The sequence below is a fragment of the Physeter macrocephalus genome, chromosome 5 (assembly GCF_002837175.3).
Source record: "Physeter macrocephalus isolate SW-GA chromosome 5, ASM283717v5, whole genome shotgun sequence".
Lineage (NCBI taxonomy): Eukaryota > Metazoa > Chordata > Mammalia > Artiodactyla > Physeteridae > Physeter > Physeter macrocephalus.
The window spans coordinates 50254544-50271302 of record NC_041218.1 but is presented as its reverse complement, the minus strand read 5'-3'; the positions used below and the strand labels follow the sequence as shown (position 1 = coordinate 50271302).

General features: G+C 56.0%; 2 protein-coding genes and 1 long non-coding RNA gene across 3 annotated transcripts; 1 reads left to right on the top strand and 2 right to left on the bottom strand.

Annotated features, from left to right (window-relative positions):
* Nucleotides 1-1682: 1682 nt before the first annotated feature.
* On the bottom strand, nt 1683-6403 carry HOXA6 (homeobox A6). The gene is made up of 2 exons (XM_007112776.3): nt 3323-6403; nt 1683-1955 (listed from the first exon to the last, which is right to left on the bottom strand). Exons 1-2 carry the CDS (start codon nt 3762-3764, stop codon nt 1696-1698), a joined length of 702 nt encoding a protein of 233 aa, XP_007112838.1. The 5' UTR covers nt 3765-6403; the 3' UTR covers nt 1683-1695.
* Nucleotides 6404-6413: 10 nt separating this feature from the next.
* Nucleotides 6414-8867, top strand: LOC114486311 (uncharacterized). The gene is made up of 3 exons (XR_003679856.1): nt 6414-7808; nt 7951-8171; nt 8428-8867. It is a non-coding gene; the product is annotated as an uncharacterized lncRNA (long non-coding RNA).
* A 997-nt stretch (nt 8868-9864) lies between these two features.
* On the bottom strand, nt 9865-13333 carry HOXA7 (homeobox A7). The gene is made up of 3 exons (XM_007112775.3): nt 13202-13333; nt 12425-13012; nt 9865-11398 (listed from the first exon to the last, which is right to left on the bottom strand). Exons 2-3 carry the CDS (start codon nt 12801-12803, stop codon nt 11055-11057), a joined length of 723 nt encoding a protein of 240 aa, XP_007112837.1. The 5' UTR covers nt 12804-13012; nt 13202-13333; the 3' UTR covers nt 9865-11054.
* Nucleotides 13334-16759: the final 3426 nt, after the last annotated feature.

The window sequence follows — 16759 nt, the reverse complement described above, 5'->3', positions numbered from 1 at the left end:
CTCCGCTTCCGACCCGGGGCTGCAAGGGCCGGGGTCGAATTGAGGTTACAGCCCATTATGGCAAAATTATTGCATTTCCCTCGCAGTTCCATTAGGATGTACCAATTGTGAGGCCGTCAGCTGCCGATCGCGTGCCCGGCGAGGATGCAGAGGACTGAGGGGAGATGGTGACTTGGATTTTATTTACAACAACTTTATTTCCCTGCTGTGCAACCCCTCTTATTTTTGTGTCGAGGTTGGGGTCGGTTCTGACCGTCGTGCCGGCAGCTCTGAAATTTGAAAATACAGATATCACCTTCGGGGAAGGGGGGGAGGCCGTTTAGCCAATTGGAGAAATAAATCCTACCCGCAGCAGCAGCTACAATTACGGCTCTGTTTTTGCGAGCGCATGAGGGACAGTGTCCCTGCCGCTCTTAAATGACAGGCGTCTATTAAAGATAGCTTTTGTGTAGCGTTTCTCCGAGGCGAGGTCAAATTCCATACACTTTTATAGACGGAGTCGATTTTTCTTTCGTGTAAATATGGTTTTCGTGTCATTAGTTTGCTATTTGATTTGCTGTAAGTATCCAGCCTGGAGAGTCTTCACCACCGGGTCACTTTCCTCGAGCCAAGCGGGCCCCAAGTCAGAGGGTTCTCGGTGAACCCAGCGAGTGGGCCCAGGCTCCCCTCAGCCACAGAAGCTGCTTGGGGCCTGGGGATTCGTGGGCCGAGTTATTAGGGTCTTGCTTAGACCTCCAGAAGTAAAATGAGGACGCTAATGAAAGCATTTTGTGGCAGTGCCTAGTATCTCCGTAGTTATCTTCCTGGGTTCTGAAAGACGAAAGTAAATCACAAATATAGCCTAAAGTTGGTTGTGGGGGGGGGGTGTCCCCGCTGGAGAGGCCAGGCGTCTCAGGCGCCCCTGGCACGCTTGGAAACCAGGACTCTTGCCGCTCCCATAGCCCTGCGCTGCCTCCTTAGGTCCTGAAAGCTGTTGTGGTGGTAGCGCCGGCCCTGTTGGAGGCGGGGAGCTGGAATCCGTAGCTCGGGGAGCCCAGTCGTTCCCAGGGCTGTTAGATTCCACCCGCGCCCAGGTTGGCTCGGCTGGGCTGAGGCTGCTTCTCTTCCAAGGACGGTTGCGCGCCGGGCCGAGAGACAAGGCTCTCTCGGGCCCCCTTTGTTCCTCGCGCTTCTTCCTTTCTGGGGGCGGCCTGGGAGGCCTCGGCAGAGCTGGGGCCCCAGACTTTAAGCTCCCTCTTCCCAGTGGCCGGAGTTGATTTGGTGATGCCCTCCGGGACTTGGTGGCGAGGAACCGAGGCGGAAACGCCCAGACACCAAAGGAGGCTCGGTCCCGGGTTCTTTCCTCTCCAGCAACCCCGGGATCCGAGCTCAGGGGCGTGCAGAGGCGCTAACACAAGAGCCGGGGACCGATTGGGGCGCGCCCTGAGACCCGGAGCGGGCTTGGGCAGGCTTGGAGAGCAGGATTGCGTGTGCAGTGCGCCTCGTTCTACCGCTGGGATTGGCTGTGTGTGAGGTTTTTTTTTTTTTTTCCTTGTAAGAAATAAATGCTCAGACGTTTGCAAAGCGCCGGGCTCCCCTGAAGCTGCGAAAGCCCCCCGGATGGGAGCAGGCGGGAAGAAAAGTTGGGGAGTAGGCGAAGGCAAGGGGGCAAAGCCGAGGGAGGTTGCGGCGCGGGCCTGGTCCCTGCCCAGGCGTCTACTCGCCCGCTTTTGCCTCAGCGTCCTCCCCGCTGGGTTGTGTGGAATTGATGAGTTTATTTTCCTTTTTCCACTTCATGCGGCGGTTCTGGAACCAGATCTTGATCTGGCGCTCGGTGAGGCAGAGCGCGTTGGCGATCTCGATGCGGCGGCGCCGCGTCAGGTAGCGGTTGAAGTGGAACTCCTTCTCCAGCTCCAGCGTCTGGTAGCGCGTGTAGGTCTGGCGGCCTCGGCGCCCGTGACTCCCGTACACAGCACCTGCGGGCAGAAATGGCCGGGCGCCGGTAAGCCAGGATCCGGGCAGCCTGACCAATCAGCCCCGCGCCCCACGCCCCGGCCTCGGGGCTGGAAACCACCCGCCTCTCCCACTATGTCTGGGACCGAAAGCGGGCTGCATGGGAGAAGATTATTTCATACCAAGCGAGATGTGTTCCACCTAAAATGACTTGGGGTGGGAAATTATTGTTTTTGAAAAATCTGCTCTGTAAAAAAAATTACAAACAAAAGAATAGAACATCATTCTTAAATCGGGGCACCTAAGCCTGTTTTGTGGGAATACAGTGTGTGTGTCTGGGAATGGTGGGTATGGAACCCTGTGAGTAGGGTAGACACTCCGAATTCACACACGGACCTCTGTGAAGATGTTACTTTGGCCAGCCATGTCAGGACACAACGTGCTTTTTAAAAAAATTTTTAAATGGTGAGCCCTCTCAAATCTTTGCAAATGCCTTCCAACTGTATGGCCCTTCTGAGAAACGCAGAGCTCTTGAAAACACAAGTGGATTTTAAAGCAAAAGACTGTAAGTTTAAAAATCCGCATTAGCCTCTGTCCTTCTCCAAGGATTCCCTGTAGATTTTTTGGAAACCAGGAGCAAAGAGATGGAGCTATGGGCCATCTGGGGTTTCTGGAATGAAGGACTGTGATGGGTTATCTGTTCTGGTGCCAAAGGAACCCATGGATGGGGGACTCCCCCAAAGCTGGGTGTATGAGACACAGGCAGGACCTCAGAAGGAGGCAGAAGTTGGCTGTGAGTGAACAGGGGGAGGGGGAGGAGGGGAGGGAGGAGAGAGAGGAAAAATCCTCAGGCTGGGGATGTGGCCCTCCAAGGCTTTGGGGAGACGCTGCAAGGGGCCAAATGAGGGCCTTTATCTAGATGGGTTTCTGAAGGGCAGAAAGGTGAGGGGGTTGGGAGGGAAAGGGGAGTTCTCAGGATGGGTGCAGAAGGCCATCACGGCTTGGGGATCTGAGCAGGGTGTTACCAGCGTGCAGTGTGAGCAGGCACTCTCTCCCATCCAGCCTTGCTCTCTCTTCAGGTTGCCCCTGTCACTGGGTCTCACATAGCATGGCAGTGACCCCCACACACGCTCCCTAAGTTGTCACCTTACATGGACACTAGTGCCCTGCCTTCATGCTGCCACAGCTTGATTTTGCCCCATGGGGAATGGGTTGGATTTTTTATTTTTTTTAATCTCTTTTTAAAAACCCAAAGAGACTTTGTTCATTTTTCCTCCTTTCTTTCTAGTTCCTCTTTCTACTCTCTCTGTCTCCTCCTTCCTTCCTTCTTTCCCTGCCTCCTTCCCCCTCTCCCTCCACTCTCTTGAGGGGCTGCAGGGAAACACCTTACCCGCGCAGGAGTTCATCCGCTGCATCCAGGGGTAAACAGGACTCGTGTACTTCCGGTCGGTGCCTTCGTCATGGAGGGCTTTGCCCGGCACGCTGCTGCTGTCGGGTTTGTACTGCTGCTCGGGAGAAAAGTGCAGGTAGTCCCCGGGGCCCCTTTGCTTGCCACTGCCCGAGGGCGAGGCGCCACTGAGGTCCTTATCAGAATAGAAACATGAGGCCCCGTACTCGTAGGATGCCCGGTTGCAGGCCAGGACCGAGTTGGACTGTTGGTAGAAACAAGGTGAGGTGTACGTCTTGTCCGGGAGGCTCGACGCCCCGTACGAGGCCGGGAAGGGCCTCAGCGCGTCATAGCCGGCCGGGTAGAGGGGCAGCTGGCCCAAGAAGGAGTCCTGGCCGCTGGGCAGGCTCCCGGGGAAAGTGGGATTCACAAAATAGGAACTCATTTGCGCGCCCCTCTGCAGGACTGTGATTTGTTGTGTATTAGTACATCTGGCTATAACTATTAGTAGTCATCGAACTGGTTTGTTTCTGGATGGCCGAACGCCAAAAGCGACAGCAGCAAATCGCACCAGCTGACGCGGCGGCGGCCAATGGGAGCGAGCGCCGGAGCCCGCTCCCCGGGGACCGCGGCGACCGAGGCAGCAAAGTTACAAACAGCCCCCAGCCCGCCCGCCGCCCGCCCGCCGCCCGCCCGGCAGATTAATGGGCGCGCACAGCCAGCCGGCCCGGCTCTCTTCCCGAAAGCCGGTGGCGGGCGAGGCCTGGGCAGGGGCGTGCGGCTCGGGCCGGGGTAGGGACACCCGCGTCCGGGCTGAAGCAAAGACCTGGCCAGGCCCGCTCTTTCCTCCCCCCCCACCCCCCTTTTGCCTTGTTGGATTTTGCTGGGTTTTCTCTCCAAACAGGAAACCTGACAGCCCCGCACAGGGAGGGGCGGTGACGAGGATGTCTTTGCTCCGGGCCGGCCTGCCCTCCCGGCAGGGCCCTGAGTTTGCCCCTCCCCCTGCACTCCCCTACCCGTGGGTGCGGGTTCCGGAGCTGGAGAAGGGCTCTGAGAAACCAGGCCTTCACCCCTGCTCCTCACTCCTGCGCCTTAGGAATCGGTGCATCACCTCCTCCTCTCCTTCCCCACTCCCACCAAGGGCCTGGGCCTCGCTACCAAGGGGAAAGGCTCACCTCGAGCTGACCAGGACCAGGACGAGGCTAGTCTCTTCCCCCGCAGGCCCCCTACTCCCAAATACAACGCGTCTCCTTTGAGTCTCCAGGGGCCTCCTTCCAATGGCCAGCGATTGCCTGGCCTCAAAGCACCCCTCACAAGCTGTGAGCCCCGCTCCTGCTGCCTCTGAACCCAGGAACCAAGAGGGCAGAAACCACTGGTTTCAACAAGAAAGGGACCTACAGAGGAGTGGCTGTGAAACTGAGCTCCGAAGCCAGCCCTAGGACCACTCCCTTTGCCCAGGCCCAACTCGCCAGGCTCTCCCTCTTCCGCCCTGATAGCTCAGAGATGAGACAGATCCAGATGTGGAATCTCTGTCCTCATTTCAGAGGTGCTGGTGACCCAGGGTCCCTGGCCCAGCCGGACATAGAGGGCAGCTCCGCGGGCCCAAGGCCACGGGAATGATGGATGTGCTTGGTTTCTGGGTCACCTGTCCATGGGCACTGTCCTGGGATGTCCCCTTTCCTGCCCTTTCTGGGACATTTTGGGAGACCTGCCACCCACAGTTGCTCCAGAACCAGAAACAGTTTGTCTCACCAGCTCCAGAAATTCTCTGAATTACTTTCACTGCAGCCCCAGGCCTGGCCTTCCCCAAACAGGACAGGAAAATCCTGTCCTGGGCTGCGCTCTTGCCTGAGAGGTGTTCCTTTGAGATAGCTGACTTTTATAGCACATGGATCAATCTCATTTTGTAAATGTGATATCTTTCCAATGGCATTTTTACAACTGTATTTGTTAGGCTTGTAAACCCCTTGAATTAGCTTTAAAATGCTCAATTCTATGGAGCTTGAAGAACGATTTATTTATATGATTTGGTTGAATTTCCAGAGGGTGTTTATAAGATCTGTAAAACTGGCGAATACAGGCTGATGGGGTTCAGGACTTCGGGGTGTGTGGCAAGGCCCCCCTAGGAATCTGGCAACGACTTCCTTAATCTCTTCCTTGCTTTTCGATTTCTCCCCTCACTTCCCCCAAGGAGAAAACATTGGGAAAGGACTGGGCTATGATTGGCCTCCCCAGAGACTATGGTGCATCCTCGAAATCGGCTGCTGTCCACCCAATGGGGGCTGCACCCAGAAGCCTTCTGACTGTGCCCCAATCAATCGAAGCTGGGAAAGTTTCTTCTTTGCATATATAAATAAGGGCCTGGCAGGAAAGGATATAATTTTAAATTGTCCTCGAATTTCTTTAGGGAAAGGATCTGATAGGTGAAAATGAAAACTCAAGAGTCAAAAATTAAAAAGGGATTTTAAAAAAAGTTGTGTTAGAAGAAAATCATGTTTGAGTTGTTTCTTTAACAAGACCATCAGATGATGGTGATTTCAAGCAAGTTATTATCATGTAAGATGAAAATAATCATTTGGAGATGTTGATAAATGTTTACATTCATAATTTCTGCTTCATTCCTCCAGGTCCCACACGGTGTTGGGGCTGGTGGCAGTTTACGACTGTTATTAGTATTTGTTATGGTTTGACCCGGATTCTCGATTTAATCATTGTCCCAGTCAACGAAAGAATCTCATTTCTCAGCTAAGAGTCAAAAAACAGTATATCTCTAGCTTCTATAGAAACTAAGATGGAAAAAATATATTAAACTGAAATCTCTACGTGTTAGCCAAGACTGGTACATATCACGTTGACAGCTGCCCAATTTATTTCTCCAACCAGTATTAGGTGTATATATATATATATGTGTGTGTGTATGTATGAATATATATATACACATATATATGTGTGTGTATATATACATAAAGAGAGAAAGAGCGCCATTCACGCAAGAATAGAAGCCCCAGACTCTGGAGGGAGCCTCTCCTGGGATGGTGAGAATGGCCACCAGGGCTCCTTTCTAGGTCAAAGCCACATAGAAAGTCCACTCACCTTTCAGCTGCTCTTCGAGGGGGACGGGATGGCGAGCAGAGCCTCACAATTCACCCTTTCCCGGGGCTGCCCACTGAGCTCCTCGACCTCCGCCGGTCTGGAGAGAGGCCTGCAGGGGGGTTCCTTGAAGGCCACTGCGTCCGCCAGGATCGCTAGCCCAGGCCAGAGCCCATAGCACACAGGTGCGGCCTCTGCCTGTCACAGGCCTTCGCTTGGAGCCAAAGCCCGCCTTCCTTGCCATAGCCAATCCTCCTCAGGGCCAGCCAGGCCTGCAGGCCTCAGGACTACGAGTGCTATCTCCGATTTCAAAATCCCACAGCGGGCGCGTTTCCCGAACCAGTGTGCACCCCCGGGGCGCCTTGGGACGCGCAGTTTAGAGAGAAGCAGCCATGACGTGCCAGGCGGCCTGTGCAACCAGTCTCCATGGTGCTGGGGTGGCGGCAGGACTCGAGTCTAGTCGGTCGTCCAGATCCGGTCAGGGGTGGCCAAGGCGGGGGAGGGTTCCCGGCCAGTCAGGCCCTGGGAGGCCGCCCCTGAGGTCCTCCCTCGCCCCCCTCTCCTCGGGCTGCTTGGGAACCTCTGAGGGGCCCGCGCAGCAGTCGCGCCAGGCCGCACGACGCGGGGCTGCGGCTGGCGTCGGTTCCGGCGACGGCCACAGCGTGGCAGCAGCGAGCGCCCGGCGCTGTCGCAATAAATAATCTGCTCGCGGCAGCCGCAGTCAGGCAGCCCACGGCCCTGCGATGCAAATGCGCCGCTTTATCCGCCCCAGCGCACCCCCCAGCGCGGGTGGACGTCCCCGACGTCCACAGGCCCTTCTTAATTGTAGAGTGCATACCAAGGCATCATCGTAAGGTGGGGAAACAACAACAACCAAAACCAAAAAGCAAACAAAAAGAACTCCCAGAACCTCAGGATCATTTCTGGTCGCTGTCCCAGGAAGCTCCCGGGACAAATCTGATCGAGGTACACCCAGGTCAAGTTGGGTCTGTGCCACTGCGCTTCGTCAAGCCCACGTCCGCGGCACCCTCCGCGCCTCCTCCGGGTCGGCTGCACAGTCCTCCCCCGGCTCTCGGCTCTCGGAGTGGGCAGCGCGGTCGCCAGCCAGCCCGCTGCGCCGAGGTGGTTGCGGCTGGGAGGAGGTCCCCTATCGCCCAGACTCGGTTTGCGTCCTTCCTTCAACCTTGGCTGCGGGCCCCTGCCACTCGCAATAACACCACCACATCCTCTGCACCGAAACTTCCCGCCAAGCAACACCCAGCCAATTAACCCCATCCTCTCCTCCAACACAGAATTCCACCCACGAACCTATTCCCTCTCCCCGCGCTTCAGACACCTCTCTCATCGGAAAACCGCGTGAAGGGAAGCAGGCACTCAGCAGAGGACCCTGGCTGAATTAGTAAGTTTTTGTTTGTTTTTTTTCCCTCAGTCTACCTTTCTCTCCAGAAACCAGTTCCCACGGAATAGAAGGTGCTGTGTTGATGCTGATAAAACCCCTGTCGATGAATTCACTTTGCCCTCCCCTCTTACCCCCTTCCCAGGTCGGGAACTGTCTCCAGTTATTGGGGGATTCAATCCTGCCAATTGGGTCATTAAAAAAAAAAAATCCAAACCCGGGAGGCTGGCAGGGAACGCAGGGTGCAGGGCCACTTCCTTTTGGGCTCTGCGAGGTCGCCGAGGAAGGGGAGAAAGAAGACCTCAGTGTTCCTGCCCCGTGCCAGGGCGCTGTGCCACAGAAGGAAAGCAGGCATTCACTGCCACGGTGAGCCCGAAAGAGGAGAGGGAGGGAGGGTGTGTGTGAGTGTATGTGTGTATGTGTGTGTGTGTGTGTGTGTGTGTGTGTTGGCGAGTGCGGGCTGTAGTGTGTGATGGGGGCGCGTGTGTGAACGGGTGAGTGGGTGGGTGAGGGTGAGTATGCCCCTCTTCAGAGCCGCCCTGGGTGCCCTCTCCCACTGCCGCCGGCGCCGGCTACCGTCTCACAACCTTTGCTACTGTCTCCCCACATGTCTCACCTTCAGATGGCGGTTCCCAGAAGCTCCTGCCCCTCTGACAGCTGTCGCTTGGGCAGCCCGGGGAGACGAATTGTCCTCCTTCCTGGTGCTAGAGGACGCAGGAAATTAGCCAGGTTGCGAGTTGCAAAGCGGCCGCGGAGGCGCCGGGAACTGGACGAGCCCCACCTCCAGCGGGAGCGGCCGGGCCGGGCCGGGCCGGGGCCTCGTCTCGCTCGCCATCGCCGGACAAAGCACAGCCGAGCCGGGCTGGAAGGCAGAGCGCCGAAGCAGGCAGGACGGAGCGGAGCAAAAGAATGCGGCTCTATTCTCGCAAGGGAAATTATAAAAAAGTTCATGTTCACGGTTCCCATCCACATGACCGACAGCGGCCAATGGAAGGGCCGAACAACTCATAAAGTTGTATTGCAAAGTTGTAAATTTTCATAAACAACAACGGATTTATGACCCTTTCCCCATCACTAAGAGGAGGCAGCTCTTACACCGGCGCCATCTTACCACCGAGGCCGCCCCGACTTGGGGCCGCAGGTTTTACAGACACAGTTGGGCCGGGGTTTATTAAGAGTAATAAGAAGTGGGCCCAACCCAAGCAGGAGACAGGAGTCGAGGTCTTCGCCCGCCGAGCTCACCCTGTTCTGCGCTGTCCCCACCACCCCTCGCCCCTTCCCCAGCCCCTCATCCTTCACATCCAGACGCCCGAGCCAAAGTTTCGCAGCCGGGTTTGCGGCCCCTGCCCCTTCCCATACCCCTCAGCTTCAGTGCTGGGTCCTGGGGCGCCCTCGCTTTGCCTGAATGTGGGCTTGGGGTCTGCATCAGAGGCCCTGAATCCCGCGTCCCATCCTGGGGTCGGGTTCAGGGCTCGTGGAAAATTCGGAATCAATCGCAGGGTAATACCCCTTTCCAAGCCCACCCTATAGCCTTATAGGAAAGGGTGGATTTGGGATTCTCTCATGGAATTTATGGAGGTTTGGGGGGAGGTTCATAGAATATAATGTATCGATCGAAGATTCCGTTTTCAAGGGATCTGGAAGATGTTTGCACACACGTGCAAACCGGACAAAAATCTCCACACAGAGAAATGCACATATACAATTATGGACACACAGAAACGCATGCACACAGTTATGGACACAGAAATACCTGCAATTGTTTACACACAAAAACACCTGCACTCAATTATGGACAAAGAAATACATACAATTATGGACTCAAAAATACACATACAAAAAGAGGTACACACACCTATATGAATCTACACATTAAAAGTCCACATGAAAAGGGATTCGACGTGTATACACCAATACGTGACACCCAGCACATGGACCCTATTCTTTCTTCCATTTTTGCTGTCCCAAAGCCCCTTTGGCCACACAGACACAGCCAGGGCTTGCTCTCCACTCATGCTCACCCTCTCTTCTTCAGGCCCCCTACCCCCCTAGATAAAGCGGTCCACATTTCTTTGTCATCGAGCATCTTTATTTTTCTGTTACATAAAACACTGTTAACTGGGCAAGACAGGAAGTGTACCTTCCTGTTCCTGGCAGCCCAGGCTAGAGCCAAGAGGGATGAGGGGGACACAGGACAACACAGGAGATGGAGGGCACTGGGGAGGCTGCCCTCCCCACACGCTATAGAGCTAGGTCAAGACAACACACCATGCTACAAAGTCACCCCATTAACACATCCTTCCCAAGTCAGGACATTGCCTTACAAATGAGCTCCAAGACTATATAAATGACAAAAAAAAATCTTGTTCAAATATACAATATTTGCCATTGTAGGAAAAGTCAGGGTGTACATATTCAACATGGCTGGACAGCAGGACACAGGGGCCAGGGGAGGGGCAGGGAGGCTGGGAGCATCTCTGTGAACCCAGAGGCCTTCAGCTAGCTTGGGAATGCTCCCTTCCAGAAATAGGGGGTGATGGGCCTTAACATGGGGTGCCCAGGTCAAAGAAGGAGGGATTCTAGATTGCAGCACGTAGAATGCTTTGGAATAAATATATTATTCTTCCATTTAAATAGAAGCCAATGCCCTGGTCCCCGGACACCAGTGCCTTCTCAGCACAGCCCCAGAGACTCCAAAGACTGCTAGCCGGAAGCAGCAGAGGCCTGGCTGTGGAGGGGGGAGGGTTCGGCACTAGGTAGCAGGTGAGCCAGCCAGCACAAAATAGGTAGTTTGGGGCGAGTAGGTAGTACTGAGAGTCAGGTCCTTGTGGGTATGGGGGAGGTGTTGGGTGTCTGACAGTGTTGGGACATGTCTGGGCTTCCTGGGAGTGGAGGCCCTCTGGGGCTGGGCCCATAGGTAGTTTGGGGGTGCCTCTCCCCGAGGCCTGTGCTAGGTAGTATTTTAACCGTGCCAGAGCAAAGCTGGCGGGACTGGGATTGGGGGTGTCTGTTGGGGGGTGGTCCTCGAAGGCAGAGGGGATCCCCAAGGGGACCCAGTCTAGGTGGCTGCTCATTCAAAATAAGCTGGGAGCTGGAGCGGGTAATGGGGTAGATTGGGTGCAAGTTGGGGACTGGGGTGGGTTTTTTTTTAACATCTTCTTTTTATTTTTTTCCACTTTTGTAAATAAAATCAGTCTCTAAAGACACTTTCCCGACTGTTTGGTGCAGCCAGGGCCCTGGCTCCAGCCCTCATTCCTCCTCCTCCTCCTCCTCCTCTTCCTCCTCTTCCTCGTCCTCTTCGTCCTCCTCGTCCTCCTCGTCGTCGGCCTTGTCCGCGGTGGCGGCTGCAGCGGCGGCGGGCACGGCACCCTCGGGGGCGACCGAAGCGGCCGGAGCCTCATCCTTATGCTCCTTCTTCCACTTCATGCGGCGGTTCTGGAACCAGATCTTGATCTGGCGCTCGGTGAGGCACAGCGCATGGGCGATCTCGATGCGGCGGCGCCGCGTCAGGTAGCGGTTGAAGTGAAACTCCTTCTCCAGCTCCAGCGTCTGGTAGCGCGTGTAGGTCTGGCGGCCCCGCTTTCGGTCCGGCCCTGCGAGCAGACGTACACACGCATGGACACACGTACAGACAGGCGACAGGGACACAGACAGGACAGTGCATTAGCCAGGCCGCCATCCCAGAACGCGCACCTTCCTCCCGGCCCTGACCTAGGCGGGAGTCCCCCCTCCGCCCCGCGCCCCCAAACTGAGCTGGGGGAGGAGCGGGAGTGTTAGCTGAAGACCCCGACTGCGGTGCCAGACGCGCAGGCAGCTCTGTGAGGAGGGAAGGCGCAGAATCCCAACTTTACAACCGCCCTTTCCAGCCGGCTAGGCTTCCACAATGTCCTGCTTCCCCCTGACAAAGGGAAATTGTAAATATAGAGTGTGGGCAAGTGCGAGATGCTGCGCTTTTGCCATTCAAAGGCGAGCCGGGCCGCTTCCCCGCCTAGCTAGGCAAAAGGGAGACCTTCTCCGGCGGCCAGCACTCCAGGGGCGCCTTCCCTCCCCAGCAGTCCGCGCCCCCAACCCCGGACCTTCCTAGGGCTTCCTAGGGCACTCCGGCTCTCTGTCTCCACTCCCACACACCCATCCCCGCCTTTAAATGGCCCCTGGCACTGGGGCGTGTGAGGGGCCCTAAAGGGTTTGGTTCTCCCTGCTTTTGAGAAAAAAAAAGCCTGGCTGAAAGGAAAAGGAGGAGGGAGGGAGAGAGAAGAGAGGGAGGGAGAGAGAGAGAGAAGAGAATAGCGAACAAACTTAGTGTTGAAATTCCAAGGCAAATAGAGTTAAATAAATTTACGGGGATCGAACCCATTAATTGGGCAATAAAAAGTTTTATGAGCCTCATTTACATACAATGCTATGAGCTCTCCACGCTATGGCGCCTTGGCTCTAATTAAAACCAGAAAGGCAGAGCCGCCAAGAGTCACGGGGCAGCCGGCTTGCAGCCGCCTTGCTCCTCGCTCCGAGCCCCGTGCTCCGCGCTCCCAGCCCCGCGCTCCCAGCCCCGCGCTCCCAGCCCCGTGCTCCCAAGCTCCCAGTCCGCGCGCCCACCCGGCCCGCCTAGCGGCTGCGCCTACCTGAAGACCGCATCCAAGGATAGATGCGGAAATTGGCCTCGGCCGGGCCATGCAGCGCGCCTTCGTCTGCCTTGTCGCAGGCGCCTTTGGCAAGGTCACTGCAGAGCCCCGGGATGTTTTGGTCGTAGGAGGCGCAGGGCAGGTTGCCGTAGGCGTCGGCACCCAGGCCGTAGCCGGACGCGAAGGGGCTCTGATAGAGGGGGCTGTTGACATTGTACAAGCCCGGTACGGTCGAAGGGAAGGCGCCAGCGCCCGCCCCGTAGCCGCTTCTTTGCGAGCTGGGCGCAAAGGAGCAAGAAGTCGGCTCGGCATTTTGGAATAGAGAAGCCCCCGCAGTATATTTGCTAAAAAGCGCGTTCACATAATACGAAGAACTCATAATTTTGACCTGTGATTTGTTGTCCGGCAGCTTTCAGTGTCGGTTTTACGAGGTAGCGTGATATATGATAACATTACACCCCCAGATTTACACCAAACCCCATTTTCTTTTGGACGGAGGTCGCCGCAGCACGTGACCGCCCACATGATCGCCTCCGCCAATCTCAGCAGCCCTCACAGGTGGTCTCGCTTCGCGGGGCCCGCGGCAGCCTAGAATGGAAGGGGAAGAGGCTCAAATATGCGGCCAACGAATCTGCCCGCGCCCGGCCGGCCTGGCGCGTCCTGCTGGAAAAGGACTCTTGAGGCTCCGCGCGGGCGCTCAGCCCGCCGGCAACCTGGACCCCTGGCCTGCAGAGGTCGCGCGGAGCCGGCCGGGCGCAGTCCCCTCTTGCTTATTACCGAACGCTGGACCAAGCCTGCGGGTCCTCCCTGCCCCTCTTTCTGCCCATTGACGCGGCCCAGGGAGAGTCTCTGCACTCCGAGTATCCGCCCACCCCACGGTGGCCGGTTGGGCAAGTCTCGGCTCTGGGCAAATCGACTCTTTGCCTGTGTCTCCCCCCTCCCAGGTCCAGTGGGCCGGAGGCCGACTTAGACTCTGATCCAGATGGGGCAGGCGCAGCGTCGCTTTCAGCTACAGCGAGAAAGCCACCGCAAACTGGAACCATGTGGTTGGAATAAAGTCAAGGTCTTTCAGCTTCCTTTCCTTAATCGGCAGCGCACTGTTTATCTGCCCTAAAGGAAACAGTGAAATATTTATCTATTAATGAGCCTCATTTGCCAGCAGATTTATTAACATTAGGTTCCCCCCCCCCGCCCCCGTTCCTCCTGGACACCTCTGGCCCGGCAGGCTCTGTGCGTTCTCTCCTGGGCACCTGGCTGGCCTCTGGCAGCCTAAAACGGACACTCTTTTGTCCTCCCTGCAACCCTTGGTTCCCCCTCGCTCAAGGGAAACCAAGTCTCTTTCCCCCAACTTGTTGGAACCTCAGGCCAACACTTTCCAGGTGCCAGTGGTGCTGTAAGGTTTCTGGTAGCTTTCACTGGGGCCACCCCTGGGCCTCAACTAGCTCCTCATGGGCCTGGATGCCTGCGAGCCATACATGCTTTAGAGGCAATTTGGAGAAGAGAGCCGGCCCGGGCGCCTGGAGACTGCAGCCCACTATGGATCTCCATTTCTTTTGGAGACCCCCAAAACAAATAGGGTGACCTTTCCCAAAAGGCCACCCAGTTCTGGCGGCTTTACACTTCCAAGACTGAAGCTCAAAGTAGTTTCACTCCCTCCCACCCAGGGCCCCAGCTCTCGGAGCTTTACCTTCCCAAGCCTCCAACCTCTGCGCAGGGTCGGAGCAGCAGAACGCCCTGCTGCCCACCGCTCCCTATAGAGGGTGGTGGGGTGCACGCTCCCCCGAAACGCCTCATAAACTGCCCAGGCTTCGATGGAAGCTCAGCGGTCAGGTCAGTACGCATTTTACTGCTCAGCTCTATTGCACACCATAAACCCGACCTCACAATGGAATTGCCCCGGAAATTCTCTGAATTATAGAGTTTGATTCCTTGTATACAAAACGCTTCCCATCACTTTCAGAGGGTCCAGGCCGCCCCTGTTCGCCGCATGCTCTCAGGGGGTCCCAGAAACACAAAAGGTGGCCGAAGGGTTCATGCTTGGATGCAACGGAGCCCGAGCTCTGCCCTCGTGGACTGCCTGAGGCGTGGGTGGGGAGGCGGGGGCTGTCTGGGCAGGTGGGTGCCTGGTGGTTTCCCCTGGGGGCACAGGGGCCATAGTGCGGCAATATCCAGGAATGCCCTTTATGGAGGACCAGGATGATGGTGCGTCTCCGCTGGGGAATGGTGGGGTAAGACTGGAAGAGAAGAAAATACCAAATATTCCAAATAGCATTACTTTCTGGCAGGAAATAAAAGCCTAAGAAAGTTAAAGGAAGACCAAACAAACAAGAAGAAGGCTAGGAGATCAAAGAGGCGGAATTAGACAGCTTTAGACCAATAAATTGTTCCTCGGGTGACACAGAGCAAGATGCAAAGAGAAAGAACGGGCCCTGCCGCCGCCGTCTGTCTAGACTCCGGTGGCTGGAGCAGCCGACAGCGATGGAGTTTAAAGTAGAACCTGCCCTCGTGGGGCGACCCGACAGACCGAGGGGGAGCGATTTCTGGGAGAGCAGGAAAGAACGCGTTCCCAGCCAAGAGGGCTGGGATCCTGTACCATAGGCTCACCCCTGCCTTGGTTTTGTCCGGCGCAGGTCCAGGCCGTCCTGGCAGGACGCGCTGAACCTCCTCCTGGGCCAAAGAGGATCCAGATACTGCCGGCAAGGCCTCGGCCTTTCTGGGCCCAAGTCAGCCAACTGGGCCGAGTCCCGCGGGTGCTGAAACCTCCCTTTCGTTTCTGAGCTTCTCTCTCCCCTCTTGCCTTCTGCAGCGGGGTTTTAAAACGAAAAGGCCAGACAAAACCAGGTTTTCAATATGGCCTCTTGAATCGCGTGTTCTGGAGACTCTGGTTTTCTATTTATTTGGCTGAACAGAGACACCTGCACTGGATTATATGTGATAATATTCACAGAAATACTCGATGACGCTCGACCTGGGGCAGGCACGAGAAGGCGAGTTTCTAAGCAGCCGAGCTGTCTTTATTTAAAGACATTTTCTCAGCGCTCTCCTGGAGCTGGGGTCCTACCGGTATACCAAGCAGTGTGTTTCCCCTACTTCTCGTTACGAAACAGTCCTCAATATTTAAATCCAGCTAAGAAGGTAAACCCAGCTCTGGGTCAGCCAATGGAGCCTGCCGGGAGTCAGGCGGCTGGCGATTTGCTTCTGTAAACTTTTCCACCCGCACCCGTCTCGCGGGCTGCGCGTCTCTTCTCCACCTAGTGCGCAGTCTTCCGTCGCGGCGCGGGGGCGGATTCGTCCCTGACAAGTGCAAAGGAGCTCCGCCTGGCTCGGGGTCCTGTCTGCGCAGCTCAGAGGGAATCGGCTCCCTGGCAGCCGAGCGGAGAGAGCCGCCTCCCAGCCACCGGCAGGCCAAGGGCAAGAGAGGCCCCGCCTGGCAGTCCACGAAGCAGAGTTCCCCCCGACCGGCCTGCACCCACCTGGAGCCTCCGTGATCGGTGGTGAGAAGCGGTCGCCACCGATCTGCTCCTCCGTCATTTATTTGTAGTTTCATAAATCGAGCTTTGTATCTGCGGCTTGGATACACGGCCACGGGCGGCTCTTGGGGAAGCTATAAAAACCCCTTTCATCAGAAGTTGTGAAATTTTATGTTTTATACAAGGAAATATAATGAAGGCGTGTGTCTGTAATACCAACGTGTGTATATAAACAGAAAAGGGCGGAAAGAGAGAGAGATAGGAGAGATGGCAGCCAAAAACCCAGTCCCCGGTTTTACAGCGTGTACAGCGCGGAGATGCACGTTGTAAACATTTGGTGGGCTTGGCGGAGATTATTACAACCCAAATAAATGCACCGCATGGTGTGTTCACAGGGCTCGGGGGTGCTTCGAAGTGTTCCCTGTTTGCTTTTGCGTTTTCCCTCTGAAACCATTCTGCACCCGGGGCTGATCCTCGCACCCGCGCTCCGTACCGCCTCCTGGAAGGCTCTGAAGCGTGTTCCCCCGCCCAGGGTCGAGGATAGGCTGGGCCTGGATTGGGGTTCCCTCCCTCCTCCTCCTCGCCTCCTGAGCAGGGGACGCCAGAGTAACCTCAGTGCCTCCACTGCTCAGGAAATTCGGCGGCGAGAGAAAGCAAGGAAGGCTTTCACCACGTGAGCTCCTATCCTGGAGCTGGGATGTTAATATAATTATTTTAAATATCACATTTATTTTAGAATAACTAAAGCAGTTCCTGGTCTGTCCCCCGGGATTTCCCATCCTGCCATACCCACACCAGACAATTACCAAGAATGCCTTTACGCCCAATTTTCAGCCGCCTAATTTTATTGTCACGTTTTTAAGGC